This window comes from Nothobranchius furzeri, chromosome 15 (genome assembly GCF_043380555.1).
Source record: "Nothobranchius furzeri strain GRZ-AD chromosome 15, NfurGRZ-RIMD1, whole genome shotgun sequence".
Taxonomy (NCBI): Eukaryota; Metazoa; Chordata; class Actinopteri; order Cyprinodontiformes; family Nothobranchiidae; genus Nothobranchius; species Nothobranchius furzeri.
In genome coordinates, this window is record NC_091755.1 from 58,837,501 (window position 1) to 58,853,823 (window position 16,323).

General features: G+C 41.9%; 1 protein-coding gene across 1 annotated transcript; it reads left to right on the forward strand.

The window, feature by feature from the left end:
* The first annotated feature begins 1,126 nt into the window (after window positions 1-1,126).
* On the forward strand, window positions 1,127-15,919 carry ssuh2rs1 (ssu-2 homolog, related sequence 1). Its single transcript, XM_015968111.3, has 13 exons — window positions 1,127-1,262; window positions 1,338-1,399; window positions 3,895-3,996; window positions 6,546-6,621; window positions 6,762-6,891; window positions 10,876-10,936; window positions 11,196-11,317; window positions 11,417-11,479; window positions 11,567-11,649; window positions 12,482-12,574; window positions 12,708-12,813; window positions 15,449-15,556; window positions 15,642-15,919. The coding sequence occupies exons 1-13, from the start codon at window positions 1,240-1,242 to the stop codon at window positions 15,780-15,782; spliced, it is 1,170 nt and encodes a 389-aa protein (XP_015823597.3). The 5' UTR covers window positions 1,127-1,239; the 3' UTR covers window positions 15,783-15,919.
* The last annotated feature ends 404 nt before the right edge of the window (window positions 15,920-16,323 follow it).

The following is a 16,323-nucleotide window of genomic DNA, read 5'->3' on the forward strand; positions in this document are numbered from 1 at the left end:
TGCAACTTTATTTTATATTGATCTTAATTTTTTTATGACTCTGTACGTAGAATTAGTAAAAACAAGAAAGCTGTGAAAATATCCAATTTGATGAATTCTATTATGCCCCATATTACAAGGTAACTTATAAGTGGAATTTTATTTATTGGTGTATAATTGTTTATTTTTATTTTCATTACATTTTTTTTCTCTCTTTCTTCTCTGTTTGCCAGTGTGTATCTCATGCATCACACCGTGTACATCGATGTTGTTTTGCCAATATGTTATGTCTTGTATGCTGCATATGTGTCAATAAAGATTGTTCAAAAAACAGTAGATAGTCTTATCGGAACTGTTTTATTTTAAAGTTGAGCTGTGTTACAGTTCCTCATCGAGCACGTTTTATTGCGTTTATGTGCACAAAAACGGAGACGGTTTCAAATCCACTTCTTTGGCATTGCTGCGCACTTCATGAACAGATGTTCTAAGTTTGAGTTTCCAATTAAATCCAACGAGTAACCCAAATAAGTAAAATAATTAATTAATTCCTGTCAGAGAAGGGTGGAAGTTCATGAACACGTGGTTAATGGTAAAATAACTTTTTGGTCACATGACGAGCATCATACGAGGCTGAAGTTAGTTTACGATTCCACCTTCCGATTCGGGAAACGGCTAGACCATTACACCCAATTTTTCTCTACTATGACCATCTTTAATCTGTTCTAGCTCAAAAACTACAACACCCACACTGTTCACACCTGTTCTAGATTATTCTACTATAAAAGCAGATAAAAAACACAGTGTGGGATTTTTGAAACCTTTCCCTGATTTGTGAAACTTCAACAAAGCCATATTTATGCGTTTTTTCAGCATCTGACCAACGATGGAACAGCTGTAGCTCAAAAACTACAACAGCCACACTGTTCAAACCTGTTCTAGATTATTCTACAATAATAGCAGATTGCACTCAACCTTGTTTGGGACTTGTGAAACCTTTCTCTGATTTGTGAAACTTCAACAAAGACAGATTTATGAGTTTTTTCAGCATCTGGCCAACACTGGAACAGCCGTAGCTCAAGAAGTACAGCCCCTAGACTATTCAGACCTGTTTATGATTATTCTACAATCATATTTTCAAGATGTGGAAGCTGTAATCGGAAGCCAACTTCAGCCTCGTGAGCGTCAGATATTCATTTCCTCAGTGTCGTTAGAAGAGAGCACGGATTCAGTTTGCTGTTAGCGACCTCAAGTCGGTGTGACATGGATTATCAGCCCTTATTAGAGTGAGAGACGGTTTCTTTTATTTAATCTTCATTAATTTAACCTTCTGTCTAACTTTCGTTTTCCGTGATTTCCAGTGATACCCGAAACTATGGGATTGTGAACGCGGGTTACGCACCAGCAGCAACGGGAGCCCCTGGTAAGATGAATAAACGATATTTACAGCGATTTGCACAAAATGATAGATGAGCTTTTCTTTTTTACTTAATGACTTGTTTTCCGTGTGTTGATGACGTCACGCAGACGCCCGCGGCATTCCTAATTGTATATTTGAGTTAATGGCTCCATACGGATGTAATAGTTTTAACTACCATAGCTGACTAGAAACTGGCAGGATGTTCACGGAGGGGCAAGTTGAGTTCCTCTCGTTACTTTACTATCCTAATTTCTGTGTCCTGAGAATAACGGTGCGTTCGATTTTCCTTGGAAGTCGAAACTCAGAACTAGGAATGACGTCACACCCGAGTTAACAGCGTCCTGATTGCTGGAGACGGAGAAGTCGGGATTCCAATAAGGCGACACCCTCGAAAACAAACAGACGACTCATACACACACTTAAAGCTCATCTTCAAGAAACATTCGAAGAGAGACAAAGACGATCTAAAACAACACTTTTAAATTGTTCAGCTTGGAGTTGCAGGCGACATACAGTGGGGCAAAAAAGTATTTAGTCAGCCACCGATTGTGCAAGTTCTCCCACTTAAAATGATGACAGAGGTCATTAATTTTCATCATAGCTACACTTCAACTGTGAGTGACAGAATGTGAAAAAAATCATGAATTCACATGGCAGGATTTTTAAAGAATTTATTTGTAAATCAGGGTGGAAAATAAGTATTTGGTCAATAACAAAAATTCAACTGAGTACTTAGTAACAAAACCTTTGTTGGCAATAACAGAGGTCAAATGATTACTATAGGTCTTTACCAGGTTTGCACACACAGTAGCTGGTATTTTGGCCCATTCCTCCATGCAGATCTTCTCAAGAGCAGTGATGATTTGGGGCTGTCGCCGAGCAACACGGACTTTCAACTCCCTCCACAGATTTTCTACGGGGTTGAGGTCTGGAGACTGGCTAGGCCACTCCAGGACTTTCAAATGCTTCTTACGGAGCAACTCCTTTGTTGCCCGGGCGGTGTGTTTGGGATCATTGTCGTGTTGGAAAACCCAGCCACGTTTCATCTTCAAAGCTCTCACTGATGGGAGGAGGTTTAGGCTCAGAATCTCACGATACATGGCCCCATTCATTCTGTCCTTAACACGGATCAGTCGTCCTGTCCCCTTAGCAGAAAAACAGCCCCAAAGCATGATGTTCCCACCCCCATGCTTCACAGTAGGTATGGTGTTCTTGGGATGCAACTCAGTATTCTTCTTCCTCCAAACACGACGAGTTGAATTTATACCAAAAAGTTCTACTTTGGTTTCATCTGACCACACGACATTCTCCCAATCCTCTGCTGTATCATCCATGTGCTCTCTGGCAAACTTCAGACGGGCCTGGACATGCACTGGCTTCAGCAGCGGAACACGTCTGGCACTGCAGGATTTGATTCCCTGCCATTGTAGTGTGTTACTGATGGTGACCTTTGTTACTGTGGTCCCAGCTCTCTGCAGGTCATTCACCAGGTCCTCCCGTGTGGTTCTGGGATTCTTGCTCACCGTTCTCATGATCATTTTGACCCCACGGGATGAGATCTTGCGTGGAGCCCCAGATCGAGGGAGATTATCAGTGGCCTTGTATGTCTTCCATTTTCTGATAATTGCTCCCACAGTTGATTTTTTCACACCAAGCTGCTTGCCTATTGTAGATTCACTCTTCCCAGTCTGGTGCAGGTCTACAATTCTTTTCCTGGTGTCCTTCGAAAGCTCTTTGGTCTTGGCCATAGTGGAGTTTGGAATCTGACTGTTTGAGGCTGTGGACAGGTGTCTTTTATACAGATAATGAGTTCAAACAGGTGCCATTAATACAGGTAACGAGTGGAGGACAGAAAAGCTTCTTAAAGAAGACGTTACAGGTCTGTGAGAGCCAGAGATTTTCCTTGTTTGAAGTGACCAAATACTTATTTTCCACCCTGATTTACAAATAAATTCTTTAAAAATCCTGCCATGTGAATTCATGGATTTTTTTTTCACATTCTGTCTCTCACAGTTGAAGTGTACATATGATGTAAATTACTGACCTCTGTCATCATTTTAAGTGGGAGAACTTGCACAATCGGTGGCTGACTAAATACTTTTTTGCCCCACTGTATAACATTGAATTAGGCACACTCTTATAAGTGCGTCTTGTAAAATAAACACATTTCAATCAAAACTACTGTTGTTGATACGGAGAGCTGCCATTTTGGATCTCGAAGTCGGGGTTGTGAAACATTTCCGAGTTTCTGACTGGGAGATCCGACGCGGCGGGGCGTTTCATTTGATTTTTCCTACTCGGAGGTGGGGATTTCCAAGTTCCGAGGACAAATCGAACACACTATTAGAGGTATCAGTTTGATTTAAAACTGGGGGCATTTGAGGCGGGTTATTTGCTTTTCTTTACACATGCACCTTATTATGCTTGATAATTTTGATATATTTACAAGATTTGAGTGTTTGTCTATGTGTGTCTGAACTAGATTTGTTTTCTTGTAGCAATGATGGCCCCACCCGCGGTAGAGCCCTATGGCCCGAGCGCACCTCCTGCCAGCATGTTTGACAACATGCCTGGGTATGAAGGGACTATGGCAGGAGGAGGTACAGTAAAAACAGACATGCTTCATTATGCATCAGAAACGCAATAACCAAAAGTCTTCACAATTCACCACAAATATCAAATAATGTTTTTCTAATTTAAAGAAATAAAACAACAAAATCAGTGGAGATTTTTGTTGCAGGTTCTCAGTCATCCAGTAGGTTCACAGGAAGGAAACTGAACTTGTTCAGTTTGAGGAGCTTTGTCTTTTCTAACAGGAATATGCAGATTGTCATAGTCTACATGTTTTTCCATGTAGACTAGACCATGTCCACTTGAGAGATGTTTTGGGAGAGCGATCATCTGATATCATCTGGCCTAGGCCAACTGACACCACCACATGACCCAGCTTACCCCAGAACCCTCAGTGTCTAGGTGCAGCTTAAAATTGGAAGTGGGCACCGGCACTCGGGGTGAGGCTGAGACATGCCCCCCCCCCCCACACCCCCTCACAAGGCCTAATTTGCATGTTTGTGTGGTGATGTGAAGGAGCAGGAGGAGGAAAATGAGGAACGTGAGGAATGGCTGTCTTAGAGCTTGTCAACTGAATGTGGGTCTCTGTTGCTCAACAGAGCTTTTATACTACAGGAATTGATGAGTGAAGTAATTGTTTTACAATGAGTTTCCCATGTTATGACTCAAACAGGATTTCACTTAGGTTAGCTCAGCTGTTGTTTGGTGCACTCAAAAACTATTTCATTTGAAATCGATGTGTTGTCATGGATTATTTTGCAATACTCCGTTCTCCACGTTAAACACAATTTTGATAGATAAACTTCTAAAATATAATTTAACCCAATGCAAAAGCTCTGTCATGTATTTACTCTCAGAAGGGTTAACGTGACTGTTGTTGACTTAGTATTTATAAATAGTTTTTTTTTGTATTTATATGAGAATATATACTTAACATTTGTATTTTACTATATAATTTAAATCATCACTTCAGCGCTATAGTTAAAGTCTATGATTATCATTATCATTTATAAATAGTTACCCTTAGGAGGGTCCTGGAGGGTGTGTGGGAGTTGGCCCAACCAACCATGTCTCTCGGGGGGGGGGGGGGGGGGGGCTGTGGAGAGTACTCTGGGAGTATTGGGTACCAGGCCCCTTGGTACAGGCTGTTATCACAGGCCCTTTACAACCGGTGTCAGAGCTTGGTCCGCATTGCCGGCAGTAAGTCGAGCTCGTTTCTGTTGAGAGGTGGACTCTGCGGGTCCTTTGTCACCAATTTGATTCATAACTTTTATAGACAGGATTTACAAGCACAGCTAAGGTGTTTATCATCAAACCATGATCTCCAGCTTTCGTTGGAGCGGTTTGCAGCTGGAATGAGAATCAGCTCCTCTAAATCCAAGACCGTAGAATTCTCAGGGGGTGGGGTTATTAACTCATTCACTGCCATTGACGACTAAAGTCGTCATTTTAGATCCAACCGTTCACTGCCAATGACGACTGTCGTCATTTGCATTTTTTTTACTGTTTGGGCATAGGAACGAGCCCCCGCGCAAAGAGAACAAACATCTCAGCTCTGAAGCCGATCTTCATCCGCATACGTCACACGTCACATGATCAGGAAGCAGAAAATCCATGTGTTAGGAGATCGTTTTGGGCCGTTCCTGTAAAAAAAGGTGAGGCGCGAACCGGAAAAGCGTCTGCCGATCAAAATTCAACAACGTATTATGAAAGAATGGATAATACTCGAAACACGCGGATTCTTCCTGATGATAAAGGTGTCTTCTCTTTGTTTTGGTTGTTTTTGCATCAACATCATCCTAGCGTGCAACATTCTGTGACTAAAAAAACAGTAAAAACCGTGAGAAATGCTGGCAGCGAAGGCCTTTAGCAATCAGGAAACGGCTAGCAGTGAATGAGTTAAAATATGGGGCTGGCTGGTCAGGCTAGTCTTGTTCATGAGTGAGGGAAAGCTGGAGCACAAGATCGACAGGCTGACCAGTCTTTTGTGGTGATGAGAGAGCTGAGCCAGACGGTGAAGCTCTTGACTTACTGGTTGATCTACATTCCAACTCTCACCTATGGTCATGAGCTTTGGGAAATGACCAGAAGATTGAGATTGTGAATACAAGTGGCTGAAATTAGTTTTGTCTACAAGGTGTCTGGGCACTCCCTTAGAGATTGGGTGAGAAGCTCAGTCATCAGTGAGGGGCTTGGAGTAGATCCGCTGTTCCTCCACATTGTGAGGAACCTGTTGAGGTGGCTCGGGCATCTGATTAGGATGCATTCTGGACGCCTCCCTGGTGAGGTTTTCCGGGACCGTCCAACCAGAAGGAGGCCTAAAGGAAGACCCAGGACATGTTGGAGGAACTACGTCTCTCAGCTGGCCAGGGAATGCCTTGGGATTCACCTGGAAGAGCTAGCCCAAGTGGCTGGGGAAAGGGAAGTCTGGGCCGCTCAGCTTAGGCTGCTGCATCTTCGACCTAACCCCATCTAAGCAGATGAGAATGGATGGATGGATTTATAAATTAGGATTAACTGCTGAAGCACAAAAAAAAAAAAAATCAACCTGCCACAAACAGACTTTTACTGTCTTTAGGTGGATTCCTGCCACCTCCTATGCCTGCTTTCCCGGCTCCTCAGCCTATGCCCGGACCTGAACAGCCACACTGGAAGTAATCACTCTTTTTTGTTGTCTCTTCTAACATGGAAGCTGTGGATATTACAAAAACAACTTTTAATTTTAAGCAGTTTCAGTTATTCAGCTTAATGCCTTTATGCAATAAACTGTTTAACGTCTCTTCGCTCCTGGCAGTATCCCATCTATAAGTGAAGACACGGCCCGGGAAGCCTTTGTTCTCTATGCTTCCAGTAAATGCTGTTACAGTCCTGCTCCAGCAAAGGATTGTGTTATCACCGGAATGGAGGCATTCAATACATACAGGGTTTGTCTATTTTCTGTTCAGCACTTTTAATTCAATTCAATTCAAATTCAAAGATACTTTGTTAATCCCAGAGGGAAATTAGAGTTTCAGTACACACAATTCTGAGATCAGACATACTTAGACATAGACACATGACAAGAATTGGTGACTGTGGTCATTTGCAACCCGAGTCGCGCTACCTTAATAGAGATGAGAGGGTTTATATGAGGACTGAGTCAGGTGGAGGAAAAAAAGGCACTTCAGAGTAGTGTTGTCAAAAAAATTGATACCTAGATATAAATCGATGCTAAAAGTGGGATCTAAATTAGATATTCCATCCCTGTGGTATCGATATTATGGACTATTATACACAGCATTCTTCAAGTACACCGACACGCACGACAGCCAGATGCCGTAAAGCGGCCTCCGCCTCCCAGCCAAACAGAAGAAGAAGACGCCGCATGGCTACATTACAATTTCCCACGCGAGTTGTCTTCGATCCAAGTTTTGTCTGCCAAATAAATAAACAAAAACATAAACAGCAAATTTGCGAGCCGCTTCACAGCCCAACTTAATTAGCATACAAAGTCCGACACGTAGTTGTATATTCACGCTTATGTGCTTAAAGGAAAACTCCCGTTTATTGCAACCCGGACTTAATTTCTAGCATGCAGTACGTTTGTTTACTCACGCTGACAACATTGGTGCTACTTGGATTCCCCGGGGTATTTAGATCCATCGGCGAATCGCCATCAGTGTATATCCATATAACAGGTGCGGACAGGCACCCATGGTGCAGCCTCGAAATAAGACATTATCTGCACCAAAATATCTCAATGTCGAAAGGTTTTGTTAGGAATCATTAACATGATTCCCCTGTTCGTTTGGAGTGAGTCTGGGATTTCTAGGCGTGAACAGACTAGCCACGGCTAATCTAACCGGCGCTTTTAATGACGTCACTGCCGTGCGCCAATCTGTTTTTATTAAGATTAGATGTACCTTTGTCCTACTGTGGAGAAATTCATTTTCTCCCTTTATTGACCAACAGAGTTGTTCAAAAGTACAGAACAAAACATATGGTATTACAGCTTATGACAAAAATGCAACTTAAACAGAGTTTAAGCAGCAAAACATCACTCTGCAAATAGTGTATATATAGTGAGACAATTCATGATTTAAAGTGTTAACTTTCGCCAGTTTTTGTATGCACATTTTAAAAAATGCTGATACTTGAAAGGTTTAAGCACTTTATACACTTAATTCTTAACATTTAATTTTTGCAATATAAATTGAGGAATGTTATTTTTTGAATAAACTTGTTCAATAAATTGGTGTTTTTAAATAGTATCGAAATCGAGCACCGAGTTTTTTTTCAAGTATCGAATCGAGTTTGAAATTTTAGTATCGTGACAACCCTACTTCAGAGTTACCCTCCACAGGGAGGGCAGCTTTGCTATGCAAAAAACACCTCGGACAGAAATGAAACATACTTCAGACATTACACAACATAAGTGTCCACTAGGTGGGGAGGTAGGGTTGAGGACTCTCCTCACATCAGTGCATGCAGCTGTGATGAGCAGCGCTCGTCACCTCCGTTTGGACAGGGGAGGGAGGTAATTGGGTTAGAAAGCACAGTGACTCTTGGAAACGGTTCCACGGCCTTCACCGATCTCAGTCCGGCCCAGGCTGGGATAGGGAGACAGAGTTTTCATGGCAACAGCAGCATTCCACATTTCTTCTGAGGGGGAGTAATCACTTCCGCCTCACAGGCTCAAGGACACCAGATTCAGATAAGAACTTGTTTTGGGCCAGACAGAGATAATTTCCTCTCTGTCTTAAAGTTCTGTTGTTCCTCAACCCCTCTAAATCCAATAATGGCGTAAATTAATCTATTCCCAACCGTGCTGATCCATCCACTTTCTCCTTGATCAAGTCCACCTTCTGTGCCAGAGCCTGAATCTCGGCCAAAGTTCCAAGCTTACGACTCATCTCGACTAGGGATGCACCGATGGATTGGCATTTGATCGTAATCGGCCGATAGCGCCCCTATCGGTTTTGATCGGAGTTTTCAAAATAGATCAAAGCAGACCGATCAGGTAGGGTTGTCACGGTAACCAGTGTAGCGGTAAACCCCGGTGCAAAAAAAAGTTGACAATAATAATAACTGTCTTGTTTTTTAAAAACTATATTATCTTGGTGGGTTTACCGTGGCTGTGGTGTAGGCGGGGTGACCCTTACCAGCCACCGTATCATCTGCTGAAGTTGCCGGCGGCACATGCGCGCTTTGTTGTTTACAACCAAAACTTTCTTGAAGCTAAAGCTGAAATAATGGTCAAAGGAGGAGACAGCAGCGCTCAGGAGGACATTCATTATCCCTCAAAGAAGACAAAGTAGGAAGTACGGGCATATTTTAGATATTTGAAGAATGCCGAGGGAGTTTATAGAAGACGGCTATCCTGTTTGCAGCACGTGTAGAAAAAGTGTCTGTGAAAGGCAGCAACGCTTCAAATCTCATGACACATCTGCGTGACCATCACCCACAACTCTACAGTCAACGCAAGGCTAGTTAACGTTAGCGTTTTAGCTAAAATGCGTGATCCGAGGATTTGGGTTGAGGGAGAATGCAGCGAGTCGCTATATAAAGCAGCCGCAGTGCCGCTACCTGCATATAAACTGTGACACGGACACCCCCATGTTGAAATGACGCTATGCATTACGGGGCTCCCAGGGGCAGACAAGAGTTGGTCTCTCTCCGAGAATAATTATGAATTTAACAATGATTACTGCCTGATGACATTTTCCCCACATCTGCAAAGCTCACTGGAAGGACACAAACCGAGGACAATATTTTCCTGATATAGGGTTTATTACTCAAGTAAGGGTAAAAAGTATCTGATTAGAAGGCTACTTGAGTACTGAGTATCATCTGATCTAATATTTTTAAAATGATGACATCAAACAGACATAAAATAAGAAGTTATGGGCAAATATTGGTATTTTAAAGACTAAAGGGGAAAAAATGTAAACAAATAAACAACATAATTACAAAATAACACATTTTAGGCAAAATTTAGACACAAACTGAGGACAATATTTCCTGACATACAGGGTTTATTTAATTGTGTGAAAATTAGCACGTAAAAAAAAATACCGCGATAATACCGAAAACCGTGGTAATTTTGGTCACAATAACCGTGAGGTCAAATTTTCACACCGTGACAATCCTAATACAGACCATTTTAGATTAGGTTACATTTCCTTGATTCCCATATTATGTTGTTTGTAGCACTCATTATAATGTTGTAGAAATTTTCTGGCCAATCCACGTGATCGGTATCGGTGATCGGTATCGGTAATCAGCATTCTTTGATTTCGGTATCGGTGATCGGCAGCAAAAAACCTGATCGGTGCATCCCTAATCTCGACAATTATATGAGTTTGTGCATTCACAGTGCGGTGTAATCCATCCCTGAGCTCTGGGATTGAGTCAATATTCCTCGAAAGTTCATTAATTTTCCGGTAAGCCAGGTAACCGCTCAGGCCAAACAGCAAGAAACCTGACACCAACACCGCGAATATCCAGACGTCTCCAGAATCCTCTACAGACAGCTGAGAGAGGCAGACCAGGTTCCACTGTTTCCAGGAGTCCATGATATGCCCAGCTGGCTCTGTCCCAGAGGGGCATCCGGGAGCCCCTTCTCCTGTTCTCATCGTTGAAAAAATTTTGTCAATCGCGTTGAGAGACCAACTGACCAGATCCATTTTTAATAATTTCCAGTTTCCAGAAAAAATGCAGAAGCTCCGTACACCCAAACACAGACACAGAGACTTGGGATAAGATAGAGAGGAGAGGAGGAAAAAAGCGTCTGAACTCTCCAAGAGCCGGAAGAATCAAACAATAATTCAAATTCAGTTCAAATTCATGCCTCGTATCCTTGGGTTTTGAGTCGTTTTACCTGCATAGAGCACATATATTTTATTTTAGTTTGTTCTTTTATATTTTAGTACACCCTGGAAACATTTACTGAATCAAGGTCCACGGAGTGGAGCCATGAACCATACAATGGTATGTTCACTTATTCTTTGCATTTTCTGTTTGTGGTCTGTAACCCAGAATTACTATTATTAGAATTTTTGAATATAAAGTATAAAGCAAGACGGTATCACAATTAAATTGAACACATAAATAATAGTTCTGTGAAAATACTTTTATAAAACTACTCAGAACTGAGCAAGCAAGGCTAATGTGGACTTGTGATGTCATAAGGCTGCTTCAGTTTTTAAAATGTCAAAGTTCCTCTTTGATAACATTACATCTGGATCAGGTCAGCCTGTTGATGCCTTTACCCAGCCACCTCCAGGAGCTTGGGACATTCCTTCAAAAACACCTACCTTTTTTGCTGAAGGCAAGCAGCAAATCAAAGTTCCCTACACATCTTCCGTGAAGGTAAATCACCTCAACGATGATGTTTTATGGGGGGATGGTTACCAAATAAAAATGAAACACCTGCAAGACATTTTCTCTGATAAGTGACTTAATCTGCAGGCCTGCCACAACTGTCTTGGAACTGGGCACAAACCCTGCAAAGACTGTACAGGTGCTGGTAATGTAAGTATTTTTCCACAGTGCTCACTGAGTTAAATTACACGTTTTTTTAAACTGAAATGGCATCAGTGTTTTTTTTTTCCTCCACAGAAAGTTTGTTGGGTGTGCAATGGATGTGGTTACCGTCATGGGAATGAGCAATGCCATCACTGTAGTGGGAGAGGGAGAGAAAAGTATGCATTAGGCGTTATTTTCATATGAAGCAGTAGTGGTGTGGTGCACAGGACTTAGTATTACATCATTACCTTATTCAAAAAGTCTTGTATAGCATGGCAACAGGAAGTTAAATTGCTCTGTGTGTGATGAACATGATGGAGGCAGTAATGCAGAGCTTTTCTCTCACAATCTGATAGATACAACTTTAAGCTGGAACTGATAAACCTAAAAGCTACTTCATGGATTTTATCCTGTTTTCCAGCCAAAAATATTGAGCCCATTGGTACTGTATTGTCACATTTCTGTACTCAGGGTTTATTTCTTGTCGTGACCACAGTGCATACAGCGTCCTGTGTGCAAGCATCCATAGACCTCAATAACAGAGAAACATAATAACAGTGCAGACTGTCATGTTTATAAGTTGATAGGGATGTGTATTGGTGAAATTATGGTGATACGATAAGTATCACGATGCTTGGGAGACGATAGAATAAATCACGATACATTCAGTCAGACGACATTGGTGATTTTTTTAGACTAAATTTATCATAGGAAAATTCAATAAATAGTCCAAACTGATACTTAATATGTTTAACATGAGGTGTCTGAACTATCATAGAGGGATTTACATTTCAATGGTGGATTGCACACTGCTGCAAACTAGTGGTCGGCGTTTGAATTGCACCAAAAGAAAAGAAAATACACAAATGTTTGCATGTAAATTCTTCCCAAAAATTTGATACATGGCTTTTCAATTTTGATGTATCGCTGGAAAAAATATCACGATATGTTGCCATATTGATATCTTACATCCCAATAAGCTGATCGATTGTAAAACATCTCTCACAGTTGCAGTCATTGTCAAGGACGAGGATTGAAGAGCTGTGATGTGTGCCATGGAAAACAGCAGCTACTGGTCTTCATTAAACTCACAGTCAAATGGTACCCATCTTTTAAATTATTTAATCAAAACCTTACGAGAATAGTCTGCTATTAAAGTAATCAACATTTCAGTCGGTGAGCTTTTGTTAATTATTTCTTGACAGCTGGAAGTAGTTTTGTTTTTATTTTGCAGGACTAACAACACAGATGCTCATGTTGTAGAACAGTCAAGTGGACTTCACGTAGACAACTTCAGCGAGGTGTCTGGCAAAATGCTTTTCAGAGACTCTCAGTTCATGGTAAAACAAACTTTTACTATTAAAATAATCACAGTGACATTTAGGCAAAATTTTCTCATATAAAGGAACCAGACTAGGATCTGAGAGGACTGGAAAGGGACAGAGACAAACATAGAAGGACAGAGGAACGAAATTACAGTACTTGTCTTGCAACGGGCCGGGCACCCACGATTGTTCAACGTTAAAGTCTTACGATGCTGGAGAAGTACATAAACCTTATTTCAAGGGTCTGAGATGTTGTTTCTTTAATGTGGGAGAGGTGAGAAAATATACACATAAATGTTTGAATATTTAGATAAAAACAGTCCCTACCTATTTGTAACGCTCCACCTATGAGGTCAAGCGTTTTTTTTATTTCAAAGAAGTAAAAGCTAAAAAATTAGGAGAGATGATCGCTAGCAAAAAAAAAAAATAATAATAATTTGGATAGTGGAGAATTTAAACGATCGAGTCTGGAAGTAATTCTTGTGTGCACTAGTTTTTCTGCATCCCTTTGGGTCAGGGTGTTCCTTATTTTAGCGGTATTACACAGATGACCGAAGGAAGTTCTAGTAATGTTTTATTTGAGAGTTAAAGGACACGTCCTGGTCTGGAATGACAGCCAGGTTATAAACAGAAGGTTAAGGGTCGCCAAGCTAAAGTAAGTTAAATATAGCTAAGAGTCATTTACATATCGGAAATATCTTGAGACATCATGCCACACTGAGTATGTTATTTTTAAGATGTTACCAAATAAACTAATTCCAGTTTGATTGTAGTTTAAAACGTACAAAGGTGATCGATAAAACTGCTGCGTCAAACTCCTTGTTTTATACTCTAAAGGTAAACAGCCAAACAGGGGCAGTCCTAGCCCATTTGGCACTGCTAAGGTGTTATGGAGGCCCAGGATGCTTCGATAGCAGCCTTAAGCTCAACCAGAGTGTTGGGTCTTGCATCTCTCAACCTTCTCTTCACAATATCCCACAGATTCTCTATGGGGTTCAGGTCAGGACAGTTGGTCGGCCCATTGAGCACAGTAGTACCATGGTCAGTAAACCATTTACCGGTGGTTTTGGCACTGTGAGCAGGTGCCAGGTCGTGCTGAAAAATGAATTCTTCATCTCCATAAAGCTTTTCAGCAGATGGAAGCATGAAGTGCTCCAAAATCTAATAGCTAGCTGCATTGACCCTGCCCTTGATAAAACAGTGGACCAACACCAGCAGCTGACATGGCACCCCAGATCATCACTGACTGTGGGTACTTGACACTGGACTTCAGGCATTTAGGCATTTCCCTCTGACCAGTCTTCCTCCAGACTCTGATTTCCGAATGACATGCAAAATTAGCTTTAATAAAAAAAAAATACTTTGGACCACTGAGCAACAGTCCAGTGCTGCTTCTCTGTAGCCCAGGTCAGGCGCTTCTGCCGCTGTTTCTGGTTCAAAAGTGGCTTGACCTGGGGAATGCGGCACCTGTAGCCCATTTCCTGCACACGCCTGTACACGGTGGCTCTGGATGTTTCTACTCCAGACTCTGTCCACTGCTTCCACAGGTCCTCCAAGGTCTGGAATCGGTCCTTCTCCACAATCTTCCTCAGGGTCTGGTCACCTCTTCTCGTTGTGCAGGTTTTTCTGCCACACTTTCCTTCCCACAGACTTCCCAATGAGGTGCCTTGATACAGCACTCTGGAAACAGCCTATTCCTTCAGAAATTTCTTTCTGTGTCTTACCCTCTTGCTTGAGGGTGTCAATGATGGCCTTCTGGACAGCAGTCAGGTCAGCAGTCTTACCCATGATTGCGGTTTTGAGTAATGAACCAGGCTGGGAGTTTTTAAAAGCCTCAGGAATCTTTTGCTGGTGTTTAGAGTGAATGAGTTGATTCAGATGATTAGGTTAATAGCTCATTTAGAGAACCTTTTCATGATATGCAAATTTTTTGAGATAGGAATTTTGGGTTTTCATGAGCTGTATGCCATCATCCATCCATCCATCTTCTGAACCTGCTTAGTCCACGTAGGGTCGCAGGGGAGCTGGTGTCTATCTCCAGCAGTCAACAGGCAAGTAGGTGGGGTATACCCTGGACAGAGAGCCAGTCCATCGCAGGGCAACACAGAGACACACAGGACAAACAACCATGCACACACACACTCACACCTAAGGACAATTTAGACAGACCAATCAACCTAACAGTCATGTTTTTGGACGGTGGGAGGATGCCGGAGTACCCGGAGAGAACCCACGCACGCACAGGGAGAACATGCAAACTCCATGCAGAAAGATCCCAGGCTAGGAAGCAAACCCAGGACCTTCTTGCTGTAAGGCAACAGCTCTAACCACTGCGTCACTGCGCAGCCCTGAGCTGTATGCCAAAATCATCAATATTAGAAACAATAAAAGGCTTGAGCTACTTCAGTTGTGTGTAATGCATCTAATACATATGAACGTCTAATGTTTATCAGTACATTACAGAAATTATGAACTTTATCACAATATGTTAATTTTTGAGAAGGACCTGTAAATTAAATGGAGAGTAAAAGCAGCCGTTGCTATGAGTACTGACCTGTTAAAGTTACATGCTATTACTTCACTCAAAGTGAACTAAGTTATAGTTTAAAACAGTGATTATGATTAATCCAAACATTTCTGCGGCTGGCAGGTGTGTCCAGTGTTGGGCTTTCCAGACTCTGCAATAATGCAGGCTTCACAGCGCCTTGTCAGTGAACACCAGGGCAAATACTCCCAGACATCACGCATTCTGCAACAGGTTTTTATGTTCTTTTAATACCACACTATGCTGATCAAAAGCTTTTTAAAGATATAAAATTCTCATTTAACTTTTTTGTCTGCAGCGTCAAACCATCGAGCTGATCCCAGTCACAAAGGTCACCTACTTGTGGAAAGAACAAACACACATTTACTTTGTTTATGGAAACGAGTTCAAGGTTCACACAGACGACTATCCTGCTACTTGTTGCTGCTCTGTAATGTGATTACAGTTGGGGACCTTGACTTTTGCATTCTATGTCACCGAACAGTCAGATTTCCTTTCTTTTCTGTTTCTTCTGCTGATTGAATGAAGACGGTGGAAAATGTGGGAAAAACTGATTAAAAGTGTGCAGATTTCTGACTGTATGTGTACATAAATGTCTGAGATAGGAAGATGGTAAAACCTTACATACCATAAATCCTCTAATATTGGCCTGTATTCACTTAACAGCCGGGTATCATATTTTGGCCGGTGTCGGAGTCGGCGCTGTAAACAACATGAATCAGGCTTTAGGGGGTGGCTGAAAACAGACCTATCCCCGAACCCTTGGTGGCAAGAAGAAACAGCAGCCGCGTAGGATTTTACAGTGCTGAAGGCCAGGTCCTTGTCCATCAACATCTGTAAAAATGACAACACGCTGGCCAAGGGACACGGCAGCGGGTCATCCTGTTGGTCCTGGCACCCACGCTGAAAAGCATCCCACTTTGCAGAATAAGAAGCTACAGTGGAGGGGGCGCGAGAAGATTAAATGGTTTGAACCACAT

What these genes read in the sequence shown, in the direction of transcription:
- ssuh2rs1 (XM_015968111.3), top strand. Translation starts at nt 1,240, where the DNA reads ATGGATTATCAGCCCTTATTAGA. An exon ending in ACTGTACAGGTGCTGGTAAT is followed by an intron (nt 11,480 to 11,566) that starts GTAAGTATTTTT and finishes TTTCCTCCACAG; the next exon opens with AAAGTTTGTTGGGTGTGCAA. An exon ending in CATCACGCATTCTGCAACAG is followed by an intron (nt 15,557 to 15,641) that starts GTTTTTATGTTC and finishes TTTTGTCTGCAG; the next exon opens with CGTCAAACCATCGAGCTGAT.